Consider the following 20,846-nt stretch of genomic DNA (forward strand, 5'->3'; position numbering starts at 1 on the left):
TTGAACCTCGTGCAAGCCAGGCCTCAAGATCTGCAGACAATGCCAACAATTTTAACAAACTGGGTAACTATTCAGTTAACTAAAAGCAGTATATTTTCATATTTCCTAAATTAAACTAGCACAGTTTCAACAGCAAAACCTGAAGGAAAAAAAACAAGAAGTAAGTTAAATGCTTACTATCAAGTTGTTTTTTAATCTTCAGCGTGACAGTCTCTCCTGCCATCTGTAAGAGATGAATGGCCTCACTTAAAGGTTTACCCTTCAGGCTGCTGCTGTTTATAGCCAAGATCCGGTCTCCAATATGAATGGCACCAGTCCTGTAACACAAGATGAAAAACTTCAGATTTAAGTTTAAAAAAAAATCAGCACAGAGCTGCTGGAACAGATGGCAGGAACATGGTTTTGAGTTTTATATAATTTTGTATGTGCATGCACTGTTTTATATTCATACAATGAGGCTGATTTATCACTGCTTTATTGAGCATAAAATTAACAATGCCAGAATGACAATCAAATTCTATAACAATAAATAACTTGCATGTGAATTACAGTCCCCATAACAAATGTACATCACTATATCAGGCTAAAGAGGTTTTTTTTGGGGGGAGGAGGGTGAAGAGGAGATTAAGGGGTCTTTAATATCTCAGATGGACTTGCATGTAAACAATTTTCTCAGCAAGTTAGATATGCTCAACATTAACTCTTTGAATACTCCATTTTCATGTCATTTTCACAATATGCAAATAAAAAATTATATCCCCCGTCTATTAAATAAGTTATTTTCTTCTTGTTAAACGATGTAAAAAAAAAAGTATTGTCTGCAATGTACACAAACCTACAAATGTCAAGGTATATGTAGGACACACAGCATTCATGTATCCATACACTTTACATATCTGGATGAGTCATGATACATACAAGGTTACAGGTCATGTGTATATGTAGATTTTACATATCCAAATGAGTCATGGGTTATTCAGGGTCACAAAGCATTCCCAAATTCATGGAGACCTGTATACAGATACAGTTACTCAGTTACATAGCTCATGTTCCCATGTCATATGCTATTGCCCAGCTCAGAAAGTTGTCTGCTGACTTGTTTCAAGGCCTCTTCCAATGTCAACCTGTAACTAACTGCTGGAAGATGATCAACAGCAGCCAGAGTTGACATGCCCTCACATTTTCTTCTCCCTCTTGGGAAGTGCCCAGCCTCTAATCAGTGCCTTCCAGATGTGGCTGAGATAATAGATTGGGAGAGTTGCGCATTAATTGGAGGATGACTAGATTTTTCACCTTACCTTTCAGCCAAACCCCCTTTTGTTAGACTTGAGATGACTATTGGATCAAAAGGCTCTTCAGTGCCGGATATAGTAATTCCTAATGGACCACCATAACGTTTTAGCTCCACAGTGTAAATGATTGCCCCAGAGCTCTCTTGCTCATCTAGAATTTTAAAAAAAATTATATAAATTCTTTTGTACAAAAGCAGCAGCTGAACTATTGAAAGGAAGGAATTTAAAAGCATGCAGACCAGACCAGGATTAATGGAAAATGGAGAATCTAATTTACACTGTTAATCTAGCTGGCGTTGCCTTTGGTTCCAGTTCCCTACCTTAAACTGGGAACCGTTCCAAATCATCAAAAAAAAGAATAGCACCAAATTTCTCATTTCTCAATCTGCAATAAACGTCAACTACACAAAACCGAACTGGGAAACGAGTAAAGGACTGCACTCCATGCTTTAGTGAGTTTTACTCTAGGGCATGTGTGGTAGGACAAAAGACACCCCCTTTCCTGTGTGATTGAGACACACAAGATCACGAGCATTCCTTAGTGCAAGCTTTGCATGATTTCAGATTGCTTCCTCTCCCTCATTCCCCCTCCCACTGAAAGACAACATAGAAATATTGTACTTCTGATAACTCAAAGTAGTTTTTTTTAGATAAATCTTTTGTTTTATCTTATATGAATTAAGCAACACAAATAACTCAGAAAATGGGAATTTAGTGCTAATAAAACTGAAGTAAGCAACTTTGAATAAGAGTGGACTGCACCAGAAAGAAATGCAAGACGATGTGATGAACCCTTTATACTGCCATTCAGAAGGAAGGACTGGTGACTATTATTGAGTCAGGCCAGGTTTGATGATATATTCATACTGAACTAAGTCATATTGAACTCAACTGGTTTTATCAGCCTTACTTCACGCCAACTTGAAGCAACAATAGACTCAACTCCATAATATGTAACTTCTATCAACATCCAATCCCTCCTTTCTTTCCTGCCGCTGTTCACCTGCAACCCAACTGTGACTAATGTGCCCAGCTGACAGGAGACATATTTATAATGAGGCAAGTTGCACTGAGACCATGACTACTTATCTAACTTCTCCCTCTTCACCCCCCCCTCTCCTTACTTCCATCCTGTTCCCCTCCAGATGACAATGCAATCAGCTGTCAAGCAATGCCGCCTGGCCTGACTGATAACTGGAAAAAATTTCATAGTTGAGGCTGTCACATTAGTGTCAAACACCCCAAGGATTCAAAGGTGAAACAGTAAGAAAGGATGTGTGTACAGTACCTGTAACTCCACTGCGCTAATGCAGAAAATCACATTTAAAATAAATTCTATATGGCATTGCCATGGGACAGATTAAAACGATCAGAGTGCAATGAAAATAAATTTGGTTCTGTTCCCCCCGCCACCTCTGATCGCCTCCAGACCCCTCCTTTCACTGATTGCTGGGGTCTGCTTCCATGGGTCCCTGGCTATGGCCTTCTGCTGCCAAAGTCTCGTCCACTGGCCAGGTGGAGGATCCGGCCGGGACTCCGGGAACTTTTATGTTAATGAGGCCTTGCCGTTAAGTTCGGCCGCTTTGAGGTTTGCGTGCACCATTCCTGCCCCCCTTTTAAAATCAGGGCCAAGATCTCCCCACTGCACCCACCCCCCCCCCCCCCCCCACCCCAAATGCACCAAAAAAAATAACAACCTGCTTTGCAAAGTGAACAAACAAAAAATTACTTAGTTCCCAAACTGCCAATATTTTAAAAGCCATGACAGGTAGCATTTATTAATACGGTAAAATGTGCGAACATCACCTCAACTCATTATAAAGTATTCCCAGCCCACTCAAAAGGATTAATCATACTCATGAATTATTTTTACATTACTGAATAACATACCTCTGAAATGATTGTGACACATAATTATGCAGCATTGACAACAAATTATAGGCTGCTTCTTCAAAGACACTCTGATGAATGAGTAAGTGTTGAAGAGTGTTCTTGTGCCTACTCAGTGAGTATGACTCAGAAGGGATCTGCTCTGGTTCACTTCTGTATAATTAAGATGTCAAAAAACAACATAGCAAATTCTCCAGATTATGTTCTGCTAAATGAGATTTACAATTATCTCCTAGCTGTTGTCTCCTGAAGAAACAACTTATTTAATGCAGGAAACTTCCTCAAGTGAATACAATATTTTTGCTTAACCATCTAAGTACTGCATTTCTGCAACAAATTTAGCAAAATCACAATATAATTTACTCAGAATAATGAAAGTTCAGATTTAACAATATATTCAGCATAAGGCCATCCGGCACAACTGGCCTGTCTCTCTCTGAGTTCAATCCCACCTATTCACTAGATACCTCCATCCCTTCTTTCTTCAGAAAAAGATCTAATTGCCTCTTAAACCAACTGTCCACTTCAAAGGCCTTCCTGGCAAGTTATTTCACAACTGTATTATCCTTTGGGTGAAAAGGTTCTGATTGATTTCCCTTCTTATTCTTAATTTTCTCATTTTTAATTTGCATCTCCAGGTATTTGAATCCTTCACCGGAGTGAACTATTTGCCTGGGTCAATTTTATGCAAACTTCCTATGATCTTGAAACTTCATACTCTCCTCCTTTCATAAGAGGAAAACATAGGGACACATGAACGGGAGTAGGCCATTCAGCCCCTCAAGCCTATTCTGCTGTTCAATGAGATCACGGCTGATCTGTATCTTAACTCCGTCAAGGTATCCCTTAATATCCTTGGCTAGCAAAAAAAAACTATCAATCTCAGATTTAAAATGATTAATTGAGCTACAATCTAGAGCTTTTTGTGGGAGAGAGTCCCACTCTTCTTCCTGAAGAAGTGTTTCCTAACTTCTCTCCTGAATGGCCTGGCTCTGATTTTAAGGTTATGTCCCCTTGTCCTAGACCCCTCCACCAGCAGAAAAAGTTTTTCTCTATCTACCCTATCGATTTCTTTAAAAATCCTAAAAACCTCAATCAAATCACCCCTTAATCTTCTCTAGTCCAGGGAACACACGCCTGGTTTATATAATCTCTCCTCATAATCTAACCTTGGAGCCCTGGTAACATTCTGGTGAATTTACGCTGCACTCCTTCCAAGGCCATTATATCCTTTCTAAGGTGCGATGTCCAGAACTGTCCACAGTACTCCAGATGTGGACTAACCAGGGCTTTGTATAACTGTAACAAGTCCAACTTCCTTAACCTTCCCTTAAATTCTTGATACCTGAATTACCTTTGCTGCTCACTTGAATGTATTTTTGATTTTCAGCACTTAATTTCAATTTTGCTAATTTTTTGGTTTTTAAAAAAAAATTGGGCTGTAACAAAGACTGAAAACTCATTATAGGTTCCATTAGGTTTTTTAAGTGGCTGCTTAACCTCTTTCCAGGGATACAGGGCTCCATCTTAATAAATCTTTTAGTAAGAAGAAAGTTAATTGTCTGTGTCAAATACAGCTTTTTAATTTTTTTTTATTACAGTATTGTCATCTACTCCAAAGCCTCGCAATACCATACAGGGATGACTAGAAGAGAGCCAATAAGCAAATTGTTCCTAAACCTTTAATCGTACTGCTCTCAATACAGAACCTGGAAAGTGTGAGAACACAGCCCAGGGACATTAAGCTAGTGTTTTTTTTAAACTTTACCTTTGTCACTTCGAGGAAAGGCCTGGCCTCCATTCACACTTTGCCTAAAGCACTTGAATCAAAACTGTAAGGAACTGCAAGCTTCAGCCAGTGTCCTAACGGGAATACTCTTTGGGAAATTCACCCCCATAATCCGACTTTCAGATGAGACATTAAACCAAGGCCCTGTCTGTTCAAGTGGACATCAAAGGTCCCTTGGCACTATTCAAAGAGCTGGGGAGCTCTCCCAGTGTCCTAGTCAACATTTAACCCTCAATCAACACAACCTAAACCAGATTATCTCATTGCTGCTTGTGGGACTTTGCTCTGTTTGCCTACAAAACAAGTGAGCAAAAGTAATTTCGTGGCTGTGAACGATTAGGGACATCATGAGGATGTGAAAGGCTCTATATAAATGCAAGTTCTTTCTTTTAGTGTCACTTGTGAAAATATCAATCACAATTCAGCTCTGGCTAGGATGGTATAGTCATTTAATGAATAAGATGTGTCTGGTTTTCTAGCACTTTTAATTATTATTAAATTATAAATTGTTAAGTTGGCACAATAAAAGAGCAGAACAAAAATGTAACAACCTGAAAACAAATTCAATATCATTAACTGTGAAAATGGCTAGAGTGAATAACTAAGACTCTTCATAATTAAAATATTTGGCTTTTGCTTTTTATTTTAATTTGCTGTTTTCTATTCCACCTTATCATTATCTTACCAATTTAAATTGCTTGAAGCACACAGACTAATATTTCAATGTAAACCCCCATAAATCAATGACTACTAAAATTTGTAACTGAGATTTTCATTCAATATTAATATGAGAATAGGCTATAGAAAAAGAACAGAAACATAATTTTAATAATGTTTAAGATCATGGGGAGGAATACACGAGTGTACCATGGAAATAATAGGGCTGAACAGTCGTCCTTCTCGTCTGTTGTAACTTCAGTGCAAGAGCCACGAAAACCCTGGAAAAACGATGTAAATACCGGTTATGCTGATTTTACACAGTTTTTCCAGCTCTTCTGCTGAAGTTACAGTGGACAAGTGGGAGAACCCCAATATTTTTAAGTGAATCTTATGAATGAGAGCTCAGTTATGCGGTTTGCCAAACTAGACGACGGCTGCTTGTTCCTTTCTACCTGAGTTGTCTTCGTCTTTGCGTATCTTGAGTTTCACGAGATCTTCACACTGATGAAGGATCTGAACTGCATCCTCCATGGAGCAGTTATCCAAGCGGATGCTGTCTATGGCGAGCAATTTGTCTCCCAGCTCTAACGTTCCAGTTCTGATGGAAAGTACATATCAAGTTTATAGAAGAATCTTTTAGCTATCACTTGAGCTTCTAATCTAACTTTACATTGATAGCTGGAAGTGGTCCTTCCATGTATAGTGTATATCCTTCAGTTTCTTGCAGCCCCAATTGATAAAGCCAAACAGCTCCATATTTAATTGGAGGCAGTCAATTAATTCTAGTCTACAGGGTTAAGTAGCTACAACTTACACTAGAATGTTTAAAAGGCAATTAATAAGCTCCCTTGCTGACCTAAGCACCGCCTCGTGAACCACTAAGCCATATAGATCAGAAGGTCTCAGGTTCACTCCTCAGTCCATGCTGGGCTAGCTGATCTTAGCTGGAGCAGCAGGTGAGGTGCTACAGTTGGTTTCAGCACCCCTGAAGTAGGGAGGTGAAACATCAGCCAAGAACCAGCACCTCTTGCTATCCAGTGACTTCCGCTTGAAAATGCACGTGTGTCAACCTCGGATGGGAACAGGATCAGGTCCGTCATCAAATAGCCTGCCAACATTTGCTGTCAAATCTCACACATAAAGGAAAGCTGTACGGCTTTCGGAAACCGTAACCAATCAAAGGTCAATGGACAAGGACATTAGCAGAGGATGGGAGAAAATAAATTTTAGAAATAGCAAGTAATTTTAGGCAAAGTCGTGCCAAATATTGGAACATGAACCAACGGCATATGGGTTTGTGTCTATTGTATGTCACACCCTGAGCCATTGACCTCACTGCATTTGTAGGTAAGAGCTGGGTAGGGGGAAGACACTTTGCTAGTTATTTTGATCTCATTTTAGTAACCAATATTAAATCCTGCATTAATGTAAGATTTTAAAAATGTGTGTGTTTAGGATGTGTGTGGCACTGGCAAGGCCTCATTTATTGCCTACCCTTAGTTGTCCTGAGGTGATGGTGGTGAGCCTCCTCCTTGAATCATTACAGTTTTGTGGTAATGGTGCTTTCACAATAGCCTTACATGGGGAATTCCAGGATAATGACAATGAAGAAATGATGATATGAGTCCAAATCAGGATGGTGTGTGACTTGGAGGTGGTGGTATTCCCACAACATTGTCTTGCTCACTGGTAGAGGTCAAAGGAGAGGTGGTATGATGGAAGTAACCTTGGTGAGTTACTGCAATGCATCCTGTAGATTGTACATTCCGCAGCCACATTACATCAGTGCTGGAGGGGGTGGAGTGAGTTAGATGACAGGGGCGCCGATCAAGCCAACTGCTCTGTCCTGGATACTGTTGAGCTTCTTGAGTGTTGCTATGCTGCACCGATCCAGGCAAATGGTGAGCATTCCATCACACTCCTCACTAAGTTTTGTGTATGATGGAAAGACTTTGATGGGTCATATGTTAAATTTTTAGAATAGAGACATTAGTAAAGGATAGACTGTTGTGGTTTCAATAAAAGATGTAATATAAAGGATAAGAAGTCACTGATTTGCAGTTTTCATGGATGGGATCGCAGAACGTGATCCACAAATTACCAGTAAAACTTCCGATCCCATGTAATAAAAACGGAATTTGACTTAAGTCATCGTAAACCAATGGTCCTGATAAGGGTGTCAATCCAATGATAAAGGCTGATCTATTTGGAGGGACAGGAATAGTATTCAGCTGAGGTCTTGTATCCTTTCCAACAGACAGAAACAGAGGAAATCATGTCAAAATGAAGAAGAAGTTGTCGTCATGACATATTGGCTGGGAAGGGGGTAGAGGGCTTGCAGCAAGAACTGATAGGTGACACAGAAAAGAGCTCACAATAAATGAAGTTAATGAACCCATGGTGACTTTAAAGATAGTAACAGATTGTGAGGAAACCAAAAATACTGTTTAGTTGTACTATGAATGTTAAGTAAATGTCAGATCCATATTCAAGCTATTGTAAAAGCCGTATAGGACTTATCATCTGTAACACAATATTTTTGGGTAATCTGCATTTAGATCTTTTATATCATGTTAACAAGTGTACATGATAACCAATTTAAAAAGTTTCAAAATAAAAAAAAGCTCACCTGTGGGCAACGCTTCCTTTTTTAATGTCAGAAATAATGAGAGGGTCTCCTGGTCTTCTGCTTGCAGGTGCTGTGGTAACAGAAATGGTTTTTCATATTATTCAACATATTTCAAAAGAATAAATAAATCCATTATTTTTTGCTCTTTTTCAGCTGCTGTTTAATTTTAAAACAAAGTGCTTGAGATAGAGGCATGTTGGTAACAGCAAGACTAGAGCGTGTTGTACTTTCACAGAGTGAGAGAGAGAGAAAGAACGAACGAGAGAAAAAAAAAGCAAGAGTAAAAGGAATGTCAACATATCAAAGTATTTTTTTGACAATGCTTAGCCAAAATCTTGCACAGAGAGGGCTGATAAAGACTTGCAAAAGGCATCTGCAATCTACAAGTGTTCTCAAAATTAAACATGAAACCAGACCCATTTAATTTTACTTCAGCCAATGGAATTCATTACACAAAGGTACTAGCATTGTTACAGAAGTGGCTTAAGAACTACAATGTTAAGTCATGTACTACCAGTGTAAGTTACTGGTGGTTTTCAGACATTGTGAAAGAAAACTATTTAAGAACCAAAAACCATTTTCATTGCTTTATTAGAATTTTTTTTTTATTGGCTCCTTGGTGCTCAGTTGGTAAATGCTCTGCCCAGTACTGATGTGAGCCAGAGGTCCCAGGTCTGATTCCCAAACTGGGATGAATTAGGTGATTTCAGCCAGGGTTACAGTGTCCCTTGGCTATTTTGGGGGCGGGGGGAGAGAAAAAGAGAATTAGGCACAGTTTCCGCTTTTAATCAGTATCCAGTGATATTCTTGGAAAGTGTGCGTGCATGCAAGCTGGGTAAGGACAGGATAGGGCTCGGTTCTAATGACCCTCATGGTTGAACAGGATACAAGCACTCACTGGCTAGGCTGACAGATGATGAATGGACAATTGGCCGAGGTACTGTAAGATGGTCAGTATCTGGAGATCTATACCTCAGCATGAGTTGGGGCCTTCAGGAGAAGAGGTGAGGGGCGGGGGCATATTAAACACAACTTTTTTTAAAAAACTTTTATTACTAGCAAAAAATACAGACCAAATAACTCTTCATTACCTTGGATTATGGATCCACAATGTACTGGGATGATGAGTTATTCAGGGGGAGACATTTCTCCACAGACTCCCATACAGAGCAACACGCTTTGATGAACGTTAAAGAGAGAATTTCCAGCAAACCCATTAGAATTTATTTGCAATTAGTTTTCCATACTCAGTTTTAGTTTTCCTGAACCTCAGAAGTATTAATTAAAAAAATTCTACTCTACATCTGACAAAAAAGTATTCAATTTTTTTTATATATGTAAGAATAAGGTTACCTCCAACAAATGTACATCGATAATGCCTATCATACAAAATTTTTGTGGAATTAAATACAAATTTTTAATTGATAAACCTGCATTAATGACCACAAGTAAGCTCAATGCTCTTTTGTGAATACCATACTGCATTACTGTCCATTACCTAACAAATCAGAAATGTGGTCACTCAGCAAAAACTGGTAAGAATTCCATTAAACAAATTGTCCAGAACGTGTTCTACAAAAAGAGGCAAATGAACTCCAGGCTGCAGCATAAGCCTGGAAATTACCAGTTGCGCACTATTCCAGGGTTAACTGTGAATTACTGACCGTTTTTTGGGAAAATGTTCTTCTGCCCATTAACTCTTCATATTCCCGTTTAGCTGCAGGAGTGAATCCTGCAAATGACTGCCTGCACAGAGTGGGTGACCTACAGAGCATTAGAATTGATTTGCTGACTGAATCACAGTCAAGTAGTTTAAGGAGACATTTAAACACCTGCATACGCTCAGGGGAGAGCAGATCAGAGATTTGCACAGCAACATTCCAGAGAAATGTAGGTTCACGCCAGGATTAAAATTGAGGCTTTGGTGTGCCAACCTTTTAAGCATCAATTATCCATGAACCAGCAAGCACAAAATGCCTAACAGTAGTTTAGGTACAAAGGTGCACAGCATTTTCAAAGTTTACATAGATAACTGATCCCCAGCCTTGCTGTCCAGAATTGTTCAATTGTTGCTGACATTGTTTTATACCAACAACAATTTCTAGGCTGCAATCTCAGGGTTTAGGTGGCATTTATAAACTGCTCAAGATTCACTCTCTGATCTGACTGTGTATGATGTCATCTAAATTGTAAGATCATTTAACAGCTTTGGAATCCATTATTGATCATATTCTATATCTAATTTTATTAAATTTGTTAATCATTTCCGTAGAACTAACATACCTGTTTGTTATTTAGGTTTTAATGGTTTCCCTCAGAGGTCATTCCAAAGTCAGGTTTCATAAATGCTAACTCATCATCTATATTAGCTTTCATCTGAGATTGAGTATCATTAATGCATGAACTGTAACTGCAGGTGTGCTTTTTCTGCACTGGAACATGTATCTGAAACAACTTAATATTTATGGCAAACATTAGCTATTTTAGAAATATGTTAATCAGTCTGAATGAGTCATGTTATTGTGTTTGGTGATGTGCCATTCATCAATATTATATTTTTAGTACAAAAAGCATTAGAATCAGTAATGCAAGTTCTCTTATATTTTCTCACACCTTTCACTACACAACCATGGAAATTTAGCTCTCTTGCTGTAATTGTGTTTGTCTATATAGTAACAGATTTCACACCAAGGAGTGCAACTGTGATGCTGAATATTTTAAAGAATCTTAGAGGAACTTCAAATATGGTATTTCAGCTTCAAATCTATAGGTGGGCAAGCGGGTAGTAGGGCCAAGAAGATGCACAGCATGCCTCAGCAGTCTTAAGTCAGTAAATATAGTAAATCTTATACTCAGTTGGTTTATAGGACACCTGTATTGCCAGTGCAGTATCTGCATGTGACAGAAACAAATTATAACCTGACACTCTGTGGTTCAGGGAGAATGGGGAAAAAAGCCAGTAGCAATTCAAAGGAGGCTTGTTTGTACAAGTTGTATTGAATTTAGATTAGAAAACTCTACTTGAAAATGCTGAAGTACCCTGATGCAGTAGAATAGACCCTGTTTTTATATTGTCAGGTGGATTTCACAACGTTAGTATGTCACAAAAACTGCTATGGATGAGAAAGCTTACGATTGAATAAGGCACAAAAGAAACTTTCATTTCTGGCTATGAACCTTCATCCTGTTAGTCAAGAAAGGCCCAGTAACAGAAAACTAAACAAATCCCTATAAACTGGCTCTCGAGGTGATTCTTTGTCACTCGGTAGTACAATTATTAGCCACATATGTGACAGTAAAGGCAGTCTCTGGGAAAGCTCCATACTTTTCCATCAGGAGCGAAGGAACGTTCACTACGAGAGGCAAGAATTTGGGAGCAGATTGCAGCTCGAAAATGATGCTGAGCCAGTAACTATGTTCTCATTCTCACTAGAATACAGAAGTGTTTGGGCAATAAACATCTATCTTCACACTTGTATTAGGACAGAACAGATTACAATGAGTCTACAAGTAAATTCTATCTGTACTTTGGGCTTATGGCTGATCTTTTGCTGCAGAACCATCCAGTGGTCACAATCTGGAAAGGGTTGAAGAGCTAAATGGCCATTTACAGTGATAGGTCATGACAAGTCTTTTTAATACAGTACAGCCCTATCACAGTGCCACTTACAGGCATACCTAGCACTTCAGGTAAATGCTATACTTTTAAAATGGGTTTTCCCATTGACAAAGTCTGACAGGAGTTTTCAATATATTTTGAGATGAAATGTGGTGGCCCACTAAACAAAGCAGATACTTTTAGATGTTGAAGAGAAGCACTGTAGCAGTTGGTCTGACTAAATGCTCCTGATGCATTCTGGGAAACTGGGCACACTGCCATGTTCAGACTGCAGGACCTGCCTTCATCTCTCAGTCACAGGTCCGGACAAAAGTATCAAGTCCAAGCCCAATTTCTTGGTAGAGGCTGAAGATTGCAAGTAAAAATATTAACAAAGGCTCTCAAAGACACTACGTTATAGTTATCATGTTATTGTGGAATATGCAATTTATAAAAGTCTTTATGTTACAAATCGGACTTGCTGCTGTTTTACTTTGGGCCAATCAACAAAGTGTGATGAGGAAGAGAGTGATGGTGAAAGTGTGACATTACAGAAGAAAAGTGTTACACAAACAGTGGGTGCCAGACTTTTTTTTATATATATATATAATAAATAGATAGATAGATGGATGTATTATAATGTTTATCCTTATGTCGAGAAAATAAATCCAAATGTAATTCAGTCATAGAGGCTGGTGTCCAGCAATGTCTGCCATGACACCTCCACCAACAAAAAAATAGGAAAGAGATGAATATTTTTTATATATGGCACAGAGTAACAAACTGTGGATTGTGTTTCTAGACAGTAGATACCACCTTACTCTCCAGGTACAGATGACATCCATAAACCACCTCAGCTTTGCTAATCATCTATATTGTCTAAACACTTGGATTAAATGACACTCTTATTATTCACTCTCACCCATTCATAATTTTGAATATAATTTAAACTTTAGTGTAGAAATACCTTTGAACTCCTCAAAGGGTCAACGCAACTTAAAAATTACCAGCTCACATGTAAGAAAGATGTAAGACTGGATTTTAAAAAAAAATCCTGGGTTCAAATTTCCTGTTCATCGTCAATGGGGAAAGACTGTCAGCAGGAGATTTCATCTGTGTGCTATTTATACCAAAATCTTAAATGAGTTCTTTATATCCACATTTAAGATTTCACTACAAGTGGCAACCCAAAAAAAATCTTCCCCTCTGAAGCCTGAAGTTGATGCCTTTTCATATTCACTCTACAGCAAGATGTTTGACATATATTGGCTTTTGAAGAACAGGTGCTCACCACAAGCTACATTAATTTGTTCCTGGCAAGTTATTAATTCGAGAGTCATTAAGAATCAAACTGCTTAATTAATGGGCCATAAATTGCACTACTAAATGCGTTTTGCTGAGTTACATTATGATAATCAGCACTAAAGCCACTTGAATGAGAAGTTAGGGAGCTAGACAAGCATCCCTGCTCCATAATGTTATTTCGACATGGTTATTCTCCAATGGCATGTTGACAATGTGGTCTATAAGAACAAACATCAGTAATGTCACAAAGACAATCAGAACAAGATTGAAGAACTAGACGATTCATACTGCGTGCCAATAAAATAGCATGTGCTCATGATTAATCACTCGGGAATCATATTTTGATGAGTTCAATGTAGCAGTGTGAAATTTTACATTTTTTAGCACTGTTTTATATGTTCCAGTGGCTTTAGGATAATTTGATTTGCTCCTTCTATTCTCAAGTAAAACACTTAGCATTACTAGCTTAATCAGAGAAGTACATCTATTATTGACTGACATTTTTTGCTCACTCCACTGACAGTAGTAGTATTTCTTTGCAATTTCTACATCTGTAGCCTCTTAACATTCTTCAATGTGGCTCAGGTTAACTTTAAATAAAATCAAGCACCAAATGTTTTTTTGATGATTATCAGAAGAAAGGATGCAAAACAATGCACTGTGAAAAATAATGCCTGGTTATTTAGTTTCAAGCTTTGAGAAAGCAGAACAAAACTGATTATTCTAAAAATCAAGGTAATCAGCATACACGGTGTGGTGCATGTCTGAATATATTAAGAGTTAAAACAGTTAGAATTAAAACAGTTGCTCTCCATTCATCTTCAAATATCTAGGATATAGGTAGTCTGCCTGTGGCCAACTATTTATTTTCATCACTGCGAAACTTCTTTGAGATTTACTACATGTACATCGTCTCGACAGTGATTGGCCAACATTGGGTCTGCTCAGTAGGCAAGTGAATCGAAGGTCAGATGGCCATTTTGAGTACAATAATTTGGACCGAGCCTGAACAATTGTCAGTGTAATTTTGGTGCAGCTTGACAGATGTTTGAATTACTGTCAACTTCTGTTTGTTTTATCCCTCCCACTCCAATTTTCTCTTCCTGTCGGAAGACACTGACTCTTGTTGGTGGCCATTCTTCATGTGGGAGCCTAGACAGCAAATATCGGCAAGCTATTCAACAAATCCTGCCTTATTTTCCCTCCCCTAGCCCAGGGACACTGTCGCCAATTGTAGTGCTCCAACTGTTGACTTGGCAGAGATCAACTAAGTCAGCACAGGCCAGAAATTGAATCTGGGACCTCCTGGTCTGTACTGTTTGGTGATACATTGAGGGGAGGACCCTGTTTATTTATTTTTTTTAAACTTGAAGCCTGGAGTATTCCTTTATGACTTAAGAACATGAGCATCAGTGAAAAGAGAAAAGTCTATTTTATTTCATCTGGTTGATCGAGATACCTACTGTCCCAATTGGTTACTAACAAGAGTCCTAATGTTCTTTGCTCTAAACTTCCTGTCTGATCAATTGCTTTCTTATCCCAGATTAGGTTGATGCATCTCTAGACGCTCCTATAAATTAAAATCTGCCAGGTTCCTTTATAAAAGAATTTACAAACCTTTTTCCCTAACCCCCAATTGGTGCTGCAGGGATCCTCTATCATTGACACAGGATGGCTTTTGGAAAAAAAAATCTATAAACCCACAGTCCAAGATGTAAAGCCAGCTTAGTCCACAGATTCACAAACCAAATTAAGGAGTTCCACACAACTCATTCTTGGTTCAATGTACGAATTAATTTTGAATTCATGCCGCCCTGTCCCAATTTTACGATTCAATTCCAAGAATTTGTTAGCTTCTGCATCAGTTATTTTCCCCTTTATTTCATGAAATTTAATCAGATGCTCATTCTGTGTACATTTTGCCAAAGGGAAAAACCTTAGTTTACTTAGGCTATCCTCAGGTATGGAGTCATCTTTGTTGTTCTCTTCTGCATCCTGTCTACTGCAATATCCTAAGTACAGACACAATGATGTAATAATAGTTAACATAACATTCTTAGACTTATGTTCCTTCTTTTATGGTTCTGCATTGAACATACGACTTCTTTTATTAGTCCTCATTTCAAAACCAGCCGCGAATCCTTGGGATCAGGCCTTTTCCTACTTTAGTCATTCTCCCATCTTTGATTAGCTCCACTGTTCTAAATAAGCCAAAGTCTTCTTAATTCACCTTCTTTAGGCTACGTCACTAAAGACACTTTTATATCTGATGCTTCCATAATTTAGCTCAAGGAAGAGCAACATTCATATACCATCTAACATCATTCGCTAACCCCAACTCCTTTATCCCAACAGCAGAATCCTAGGCTCAGGAAAACGTGGCTCTACAATTCTGCTGCTGGGATAAAAGAATCAGTCTGAGCAATGCAAATGTGGAAACAGAAGCATGAATGTTGCTGTCCTGATGCCCAAATTACAAAAGTGCCATATGTAAAAGTACCTTAAATGGACTGCTGTGTGGCAGCAAAATCTAGTATAACCAGTCCCACTATACTCAAGTAAATCTCCCTTCAGTCCTGGTGATACTGATGGCAATAGATAGAAATGTCTGTGATCCAGACTATCCCACCCTTTCAGCTGAAAGAAACATGACAATGAAATGGAGGAAAACATCAAGAGGAAGAAAGATGGTACAATATAAATGCAATGCACTTAACAGTTTTAGCTTATCTCACTCTCAATAGTTCAAAAACATAATTCTAGGATTTTTGATGAACCTAATGATGGGAGAACCACTGTTTACATACATAGCAGGATCAAAAACCCCAAAGACTGCATTTCTCATCTTAAACATCTATAAAATAGATCATTGGTAATGAGGGGCTTTTACAGGGACATGTCTGTTTTTGAATAAGTAGTGAATACTTGAAAATTATTTGAAACATTACACTTTATTGGGCACAGTTCCTTTAAATAAACACAAATTGTACTTTATGTAAATATGTTTTATACATATATATTCAATCACCAGTCTGCCAGCCTTGTATTTCACTTTTTAATCACAGTTTCTTTTACCGTTGTGCAAACTAATCCATGTGCAGCTACGTGAAAGTTTGGGGAACATTCCACAGCAAACAGTGATAGTTTTAAATCACTCTATTTGTGTAGAATTGAAGATCCTGTGGCTCAGTGACCCATCCCAAAGAAATGAAAATCAGTGAAAATAAGCAGAAAAGAAAGCAATACAACCAACTCAAAAATGAGAGAGAAAAGGTGTAGTAGTACATTAGGGTTTATCAGAAAGCAATGGTCCTCCTCAAAGGCCCATTCCTGATGTTAACAGCTCTAAGGATTTTTCTCTTCTTTTGCTCAAGGCATGTGCTCATTCTGGCAGATCACAGCCTCCCTTTATGAACCTAGATAGTGGGGTTACAAATGGCAAAATTGAAAATTTTTTTCAAGAATATATTTACAATTCTGCTATACACAGTGCAGAGGAGCTCTTTCGCCAGTGAGTGTTCGCAAGCTGTTCAATGGTGGAGGCATCATAGCTCAGCCTCACACTATTCTCGTCCAACATCCATACACCTGTGCTTTCCAGTAGGGGGTAACTAGAGGGTGATCAGAAGTAGGAGCCCTAGCCCAGAGTCACTTAGGCTAGTTGTAGTAGCCCGACTGCAATCGTGCATGAGATCAGCTAATTTTATTATTTTGATTTAACTGTGATGAGTCAGATGATTAAAAACGCAACATCATCAGGATTATATATCTCGAGTGGTTTATGAACACGTCGCTATTTTTAGTGTATGAGGTTTAGAGTGTAAATTATAATGAACTGCATTATAATTGTAATGAAGTGTATGGGACTATATGCCAGTATTACAGCCTACAGAAGTACTCACAGCTGATGGTGATACCAAGCTCCACACCGCTCTTCTTTGGTAACTTCACATGAAATGTGCCACTGCTTGGTACAACTGATTCTGTACAAGGGAAGTATGAAGGTTCAATAAACTTAATGCAGATAAATATTAAGAAGTGTTTAAAAATATTCTGACCAGTAAAATGTGTACAACCAAAAACAGACAGCCTGAAATATTCCTTTTGTTTCATTAAATTAAGTACAATACATATTTGACTATTCTTCGGCTGAACCAGATAATTTGCAACCTTGGCCTCCTGTTTGACACACTGAGCTGAGCTTTAAATCCAATCTCCTATCTGTCACCAGCACCACTTGCTTGCACCTCCACGACACTGTCTCCCTCTGCCACTGCCTTAGACACTCCTCCACTAAATCGTTTACTTTATCCCTTTGTCACTTCCGGAGTTGACTACTTCAATGTCTTCCTTGCCGGCCTCCTATCCTTCTCCCTCCATAAACACCAACCTGTCCAAAGCTCCGCTGGACATGTCTTGTCCCACACTGAGTTCTGCTCACCCACCCCCCATCTCCTAACTCATTAAATTTAAAATCCTTTTCCTTGTCTAGAAGTCCCTCAAGGCCTTGCTGCAACCTACCTTTGCAAGCTCAAGTCCTGACACTTCGAATGCTTTGTTCTTCTAACTCTGGACTCCTGTTCGTCCCCCTCCTTATCCTACCACTAGTGGCACAGCCTTCAACCATTTCAATCCTATTCTCTGGAACTCTCGCCCTAAGCCTCTCCACCTTTAAAAACCTCTCTCTTCAACCAAGCTTTTGGTCACCCCTCCTAAAATTTCTCTTCCTGGCTCGGTGCCTGTTTCCTTACACCCTTACATTTGTGCTCAGTGTAGACTTTATTTCAAAAAGGTTCAGCAGCTTATCACAATTTTACCTTTACTGTATACAAATCGTTAAGATGATGTGCAATATCTGATTTGAAGTTTCTAAAAAATCATTCAGGTGTCAGTTTCCATAGAGTATTTGATATAGTTAAGAGTTCTGAAGGGAATATATTGAGAAAAACACTGGTGCAAACTTAATGGGCGAAATGGTCTGTTTTTATGGTGTAACATTTTGTGAATCTATGATACATGTTAGATTACACAGAGAACTAAACGTACAAAGTCACATTCTTATTTTAAAACTCTGCTACCAAAGGAGAGCACAGCAGGTTGTATTATTTAACACAATCATGGCTCCGAGTTTGAATTTTTTGTGTGAGTGATACCTTTCATTTGTTGCAGATTTCCTGTCACTGTACAGTGCAGCATAATTTATCAATAATTAAGGTATGGAACAAATCAACTTAAAAATCAAAATTACTTCAGATGCAAGACTGTTTCATGTGGAACATTTTATTTCTGAACACTGAAAAAACTCTCCCATATTGGGTATATTTTTCTCAGGTAGAGGAAAATATATCCCATTAAATGCACTCGATGCACAAAAGCAAACAATACCCACTCCCCCAAGTTTACCTGCAACGTCAAACTCTACTTCAAGGGTGACCTTGCTGGTGATGGCACAGTCTCTAAGGAGCTGGTTGGTTTCCTCCAGGGTGCTGTCTTCAGTAAGAATTCCATTGATTGTCAGAATTCTGTCTCCCACCTGCAGCATTCCACACCTGCCAGACACAGGAACAAAAACACCATCTGTCATATTCGCTTCAGGAAGCGAGAGAGCGAAAACTCCAAGTGCATGACATTTGAATGCTGGTAAAGATCCTTGCCATCTGTTACTTTCTATTAATGAACTTGTGCCCTATACTTTTTAGAAGGCAAAAATCTGTTGAGCAGCAGCATCACATGGGCTTTCAAGCTGCCACCTCAACAAAAACACTCCATCAAAGCAGCTGAAACCATGATGAGAGTTAAACTTAAAGCCCATTCTGTCCTTGTAGTTGAAAGAAAAATATAGTGGGTGAGGGGCGGGGAAAATTGAACCTCATTGCACCGTTTTTTAGGCCAATAACATGCGCCCAAAAACGCGTCCGACGCCATATTGGTTGGGCTCTCTACAGGCATCCCTAGTGTCAGCCAAGAACGGGTGTTAGGCCCGACACCTGTTTTAGGACCGCTTTCCCAAATTGGTCAAAAACTAAGTAGAGTTTACGTCGCACATGCTCCAAGTAGTTTTCCAGGTTTATAGTGGCCTAGCCAGCAGTCCTTAAAGAGACTTTTGAAAACGTAACAATGTGGAGCCAGAAGGAGCAGTGGTGCACCTCCTGCCTCCACAGCAATGCTGCAGGCCCGCTTTTGGCCCCCCCCCCCAACCCGATCACCACCCCCCCCACACTTCCCGGGACCTACCTGAGGGCTGCTAACAGCATTACAGTGGCCTGAAATTCATCTCCAATTCACTAGTGAGCTGCCTGACAACATGCAGTAGATGTCCACAGCTCGCCAAACTTATTAAGATAAGGCCCAAGGCTCAATGTTGATTGGGTCTCGGGCCTACCTATTCCAATGCAGGGATTGTACCCTGTGCCCAGTTTGCACCAGCTTAGCAGCGCAAAAGAATTTTGACGTCTTCGTTTCCGAGTGGAAAGTATTTAAACCTGATTTTTTTTTTGTAATGACACAATTTAGACAATTTAATTTTCATTAGACAGGAAAGTGAACAAGTTGCATATATCCAGACTTATAGATCTGAAATTATGCAATGCAACAGCACATATTGGAGGTCTGGACTACATACACTGATCAGCAGTGCAACTGCTAATACAAGACAACAATGGGGGGGGGGGGGGTTGGGGTGGAAGAGGGAAGAATTGCTCTGGTTTTATGTATATTTATTAACACTGAAAATGTGTTCAGGAACATTTTTTCGAGTTGGTATTACCAAAAGGGTAATTAAAAAAAAAACTTGTTTACAATTTCATTAGAAATATCAACCAGAGGAAACCAGTGAGTGCAAAGAACCAATTATTCCACAGTAAAAGACAAAAGCGATCTTTCTAGTATTCAATCATGGATTGAAGGGCAGTATTTTTTACTGAGTGGTTGAGACTAAGATTACGTCATCATCTTTGTCTTTGTGACTGATGCGAAAATCCTTCAGTTACCTTAAAAATAATGATTTGAGAGTTTAGTTCATTTGAATGCCTCTCTCCTCTAATCCATAAAAATTTATACAATGGAGAAGATCACTATCTAGAAGGCAGCATACAGTGAAACCACATGGCCTGTACAGAGCCACACAAAGCAACTCAATTCTACCCACTGGTCTCTGAATGTTCAAGAGCAATAAGCAATGACTTTAGCTAACAAAGAAATAAAAAAAGGTCATGAAAAAATAATGAATACCAACACAAAAGAATACAGCTTCAGGAAGTACAAGTGTAAGTACAGAAAATAGTGTAAACAATTTCTGAAATCCTAAAAGAACTCTTATTTGGAAGTTGAGGTACAAATCAGCCATGATCTAATTGAATGGCAAAGCAGGCCTGAGGGGCTGAATGGCCTCCTGCTGTTCCTAATGTTACTATGGAATGTACAAGAGAATATAAATCTCATTAACTGGTAAAATGGTACAACATGACTAGTTCTCACATAGATTCCCCAGACTTCACCCGTTCCGTTGATTGAATCTACTACCATTACGAGAAAACTCTGGCACAATCAACTTTTGGCTTTTATTTAGTTGGACAGGGGCAAACGTCAGTTTACTGAGCAGTTCATTTATATTTCAGGCTTTGTAAGTTAAAGGAAAATAATAACCTAAAAGGGAAGGAGAAAACGATATATTAAGCAAAAGGG

At 38.9% G+C, this 20,846-nt stretch overlaps 1 protein-coding gene across 7 annotated transcripts in view; it reads right to left on the bottom strand.

The window, feature by feature from the left end:
• grip1 (glutamate receptor interacting protein 1) overlaps positions 1-20,846 on the bottom strand; it is a 284,071-nt gene that overhangs the window by 24,894 nt on the left and 238,331 nt on the right. For all 7 annotated transcript variants that reach the window (XM_067999485.1, XM_067999488.1, XM_067999489.1 and 4 more), the window contains 6 exons: positions 18,567-18,712; positions 17,066-17,146; positions 8,261-8,330; positions 6,084-6,229; positions 1,299-1,443; positions 178-317 (listed from right to left, as the gene is read on the bottom strand). In XM_067999485.1, coding sequence (XP_067855586.1) covers positions 178-317; positions 1,299-1,443; positions 6,084-6,229; positions 8,261-8,330; positions 17,066-17,146; positions 18,567-18,712 — 728 coding nt within the window. The remainder of the gene's footprint in view (positions 1-177; positions 318-1,298; positions 1,444-6,083; positions 6,230-8,260; positions 8,331-17,065; positions 17,147-18,566; positions 18,713-20,846) is intronic.

This window comes from Heptranchias perlo, chromosome 18, assembly GCF_035084215.1.
Source record: "Heptranchias perlo isolate sHepPer1 chromosome 18, sHepPer1.hap1, whole genome shotgun sequence".
In the NCBI taxonomy this organism is placed as follows: Eukaryota; Metazoa; Chordata; class Chondrichthyes; order Hexanchiformes; family Hexanchidae; genus Heptranchias; species Heptranchias perlo.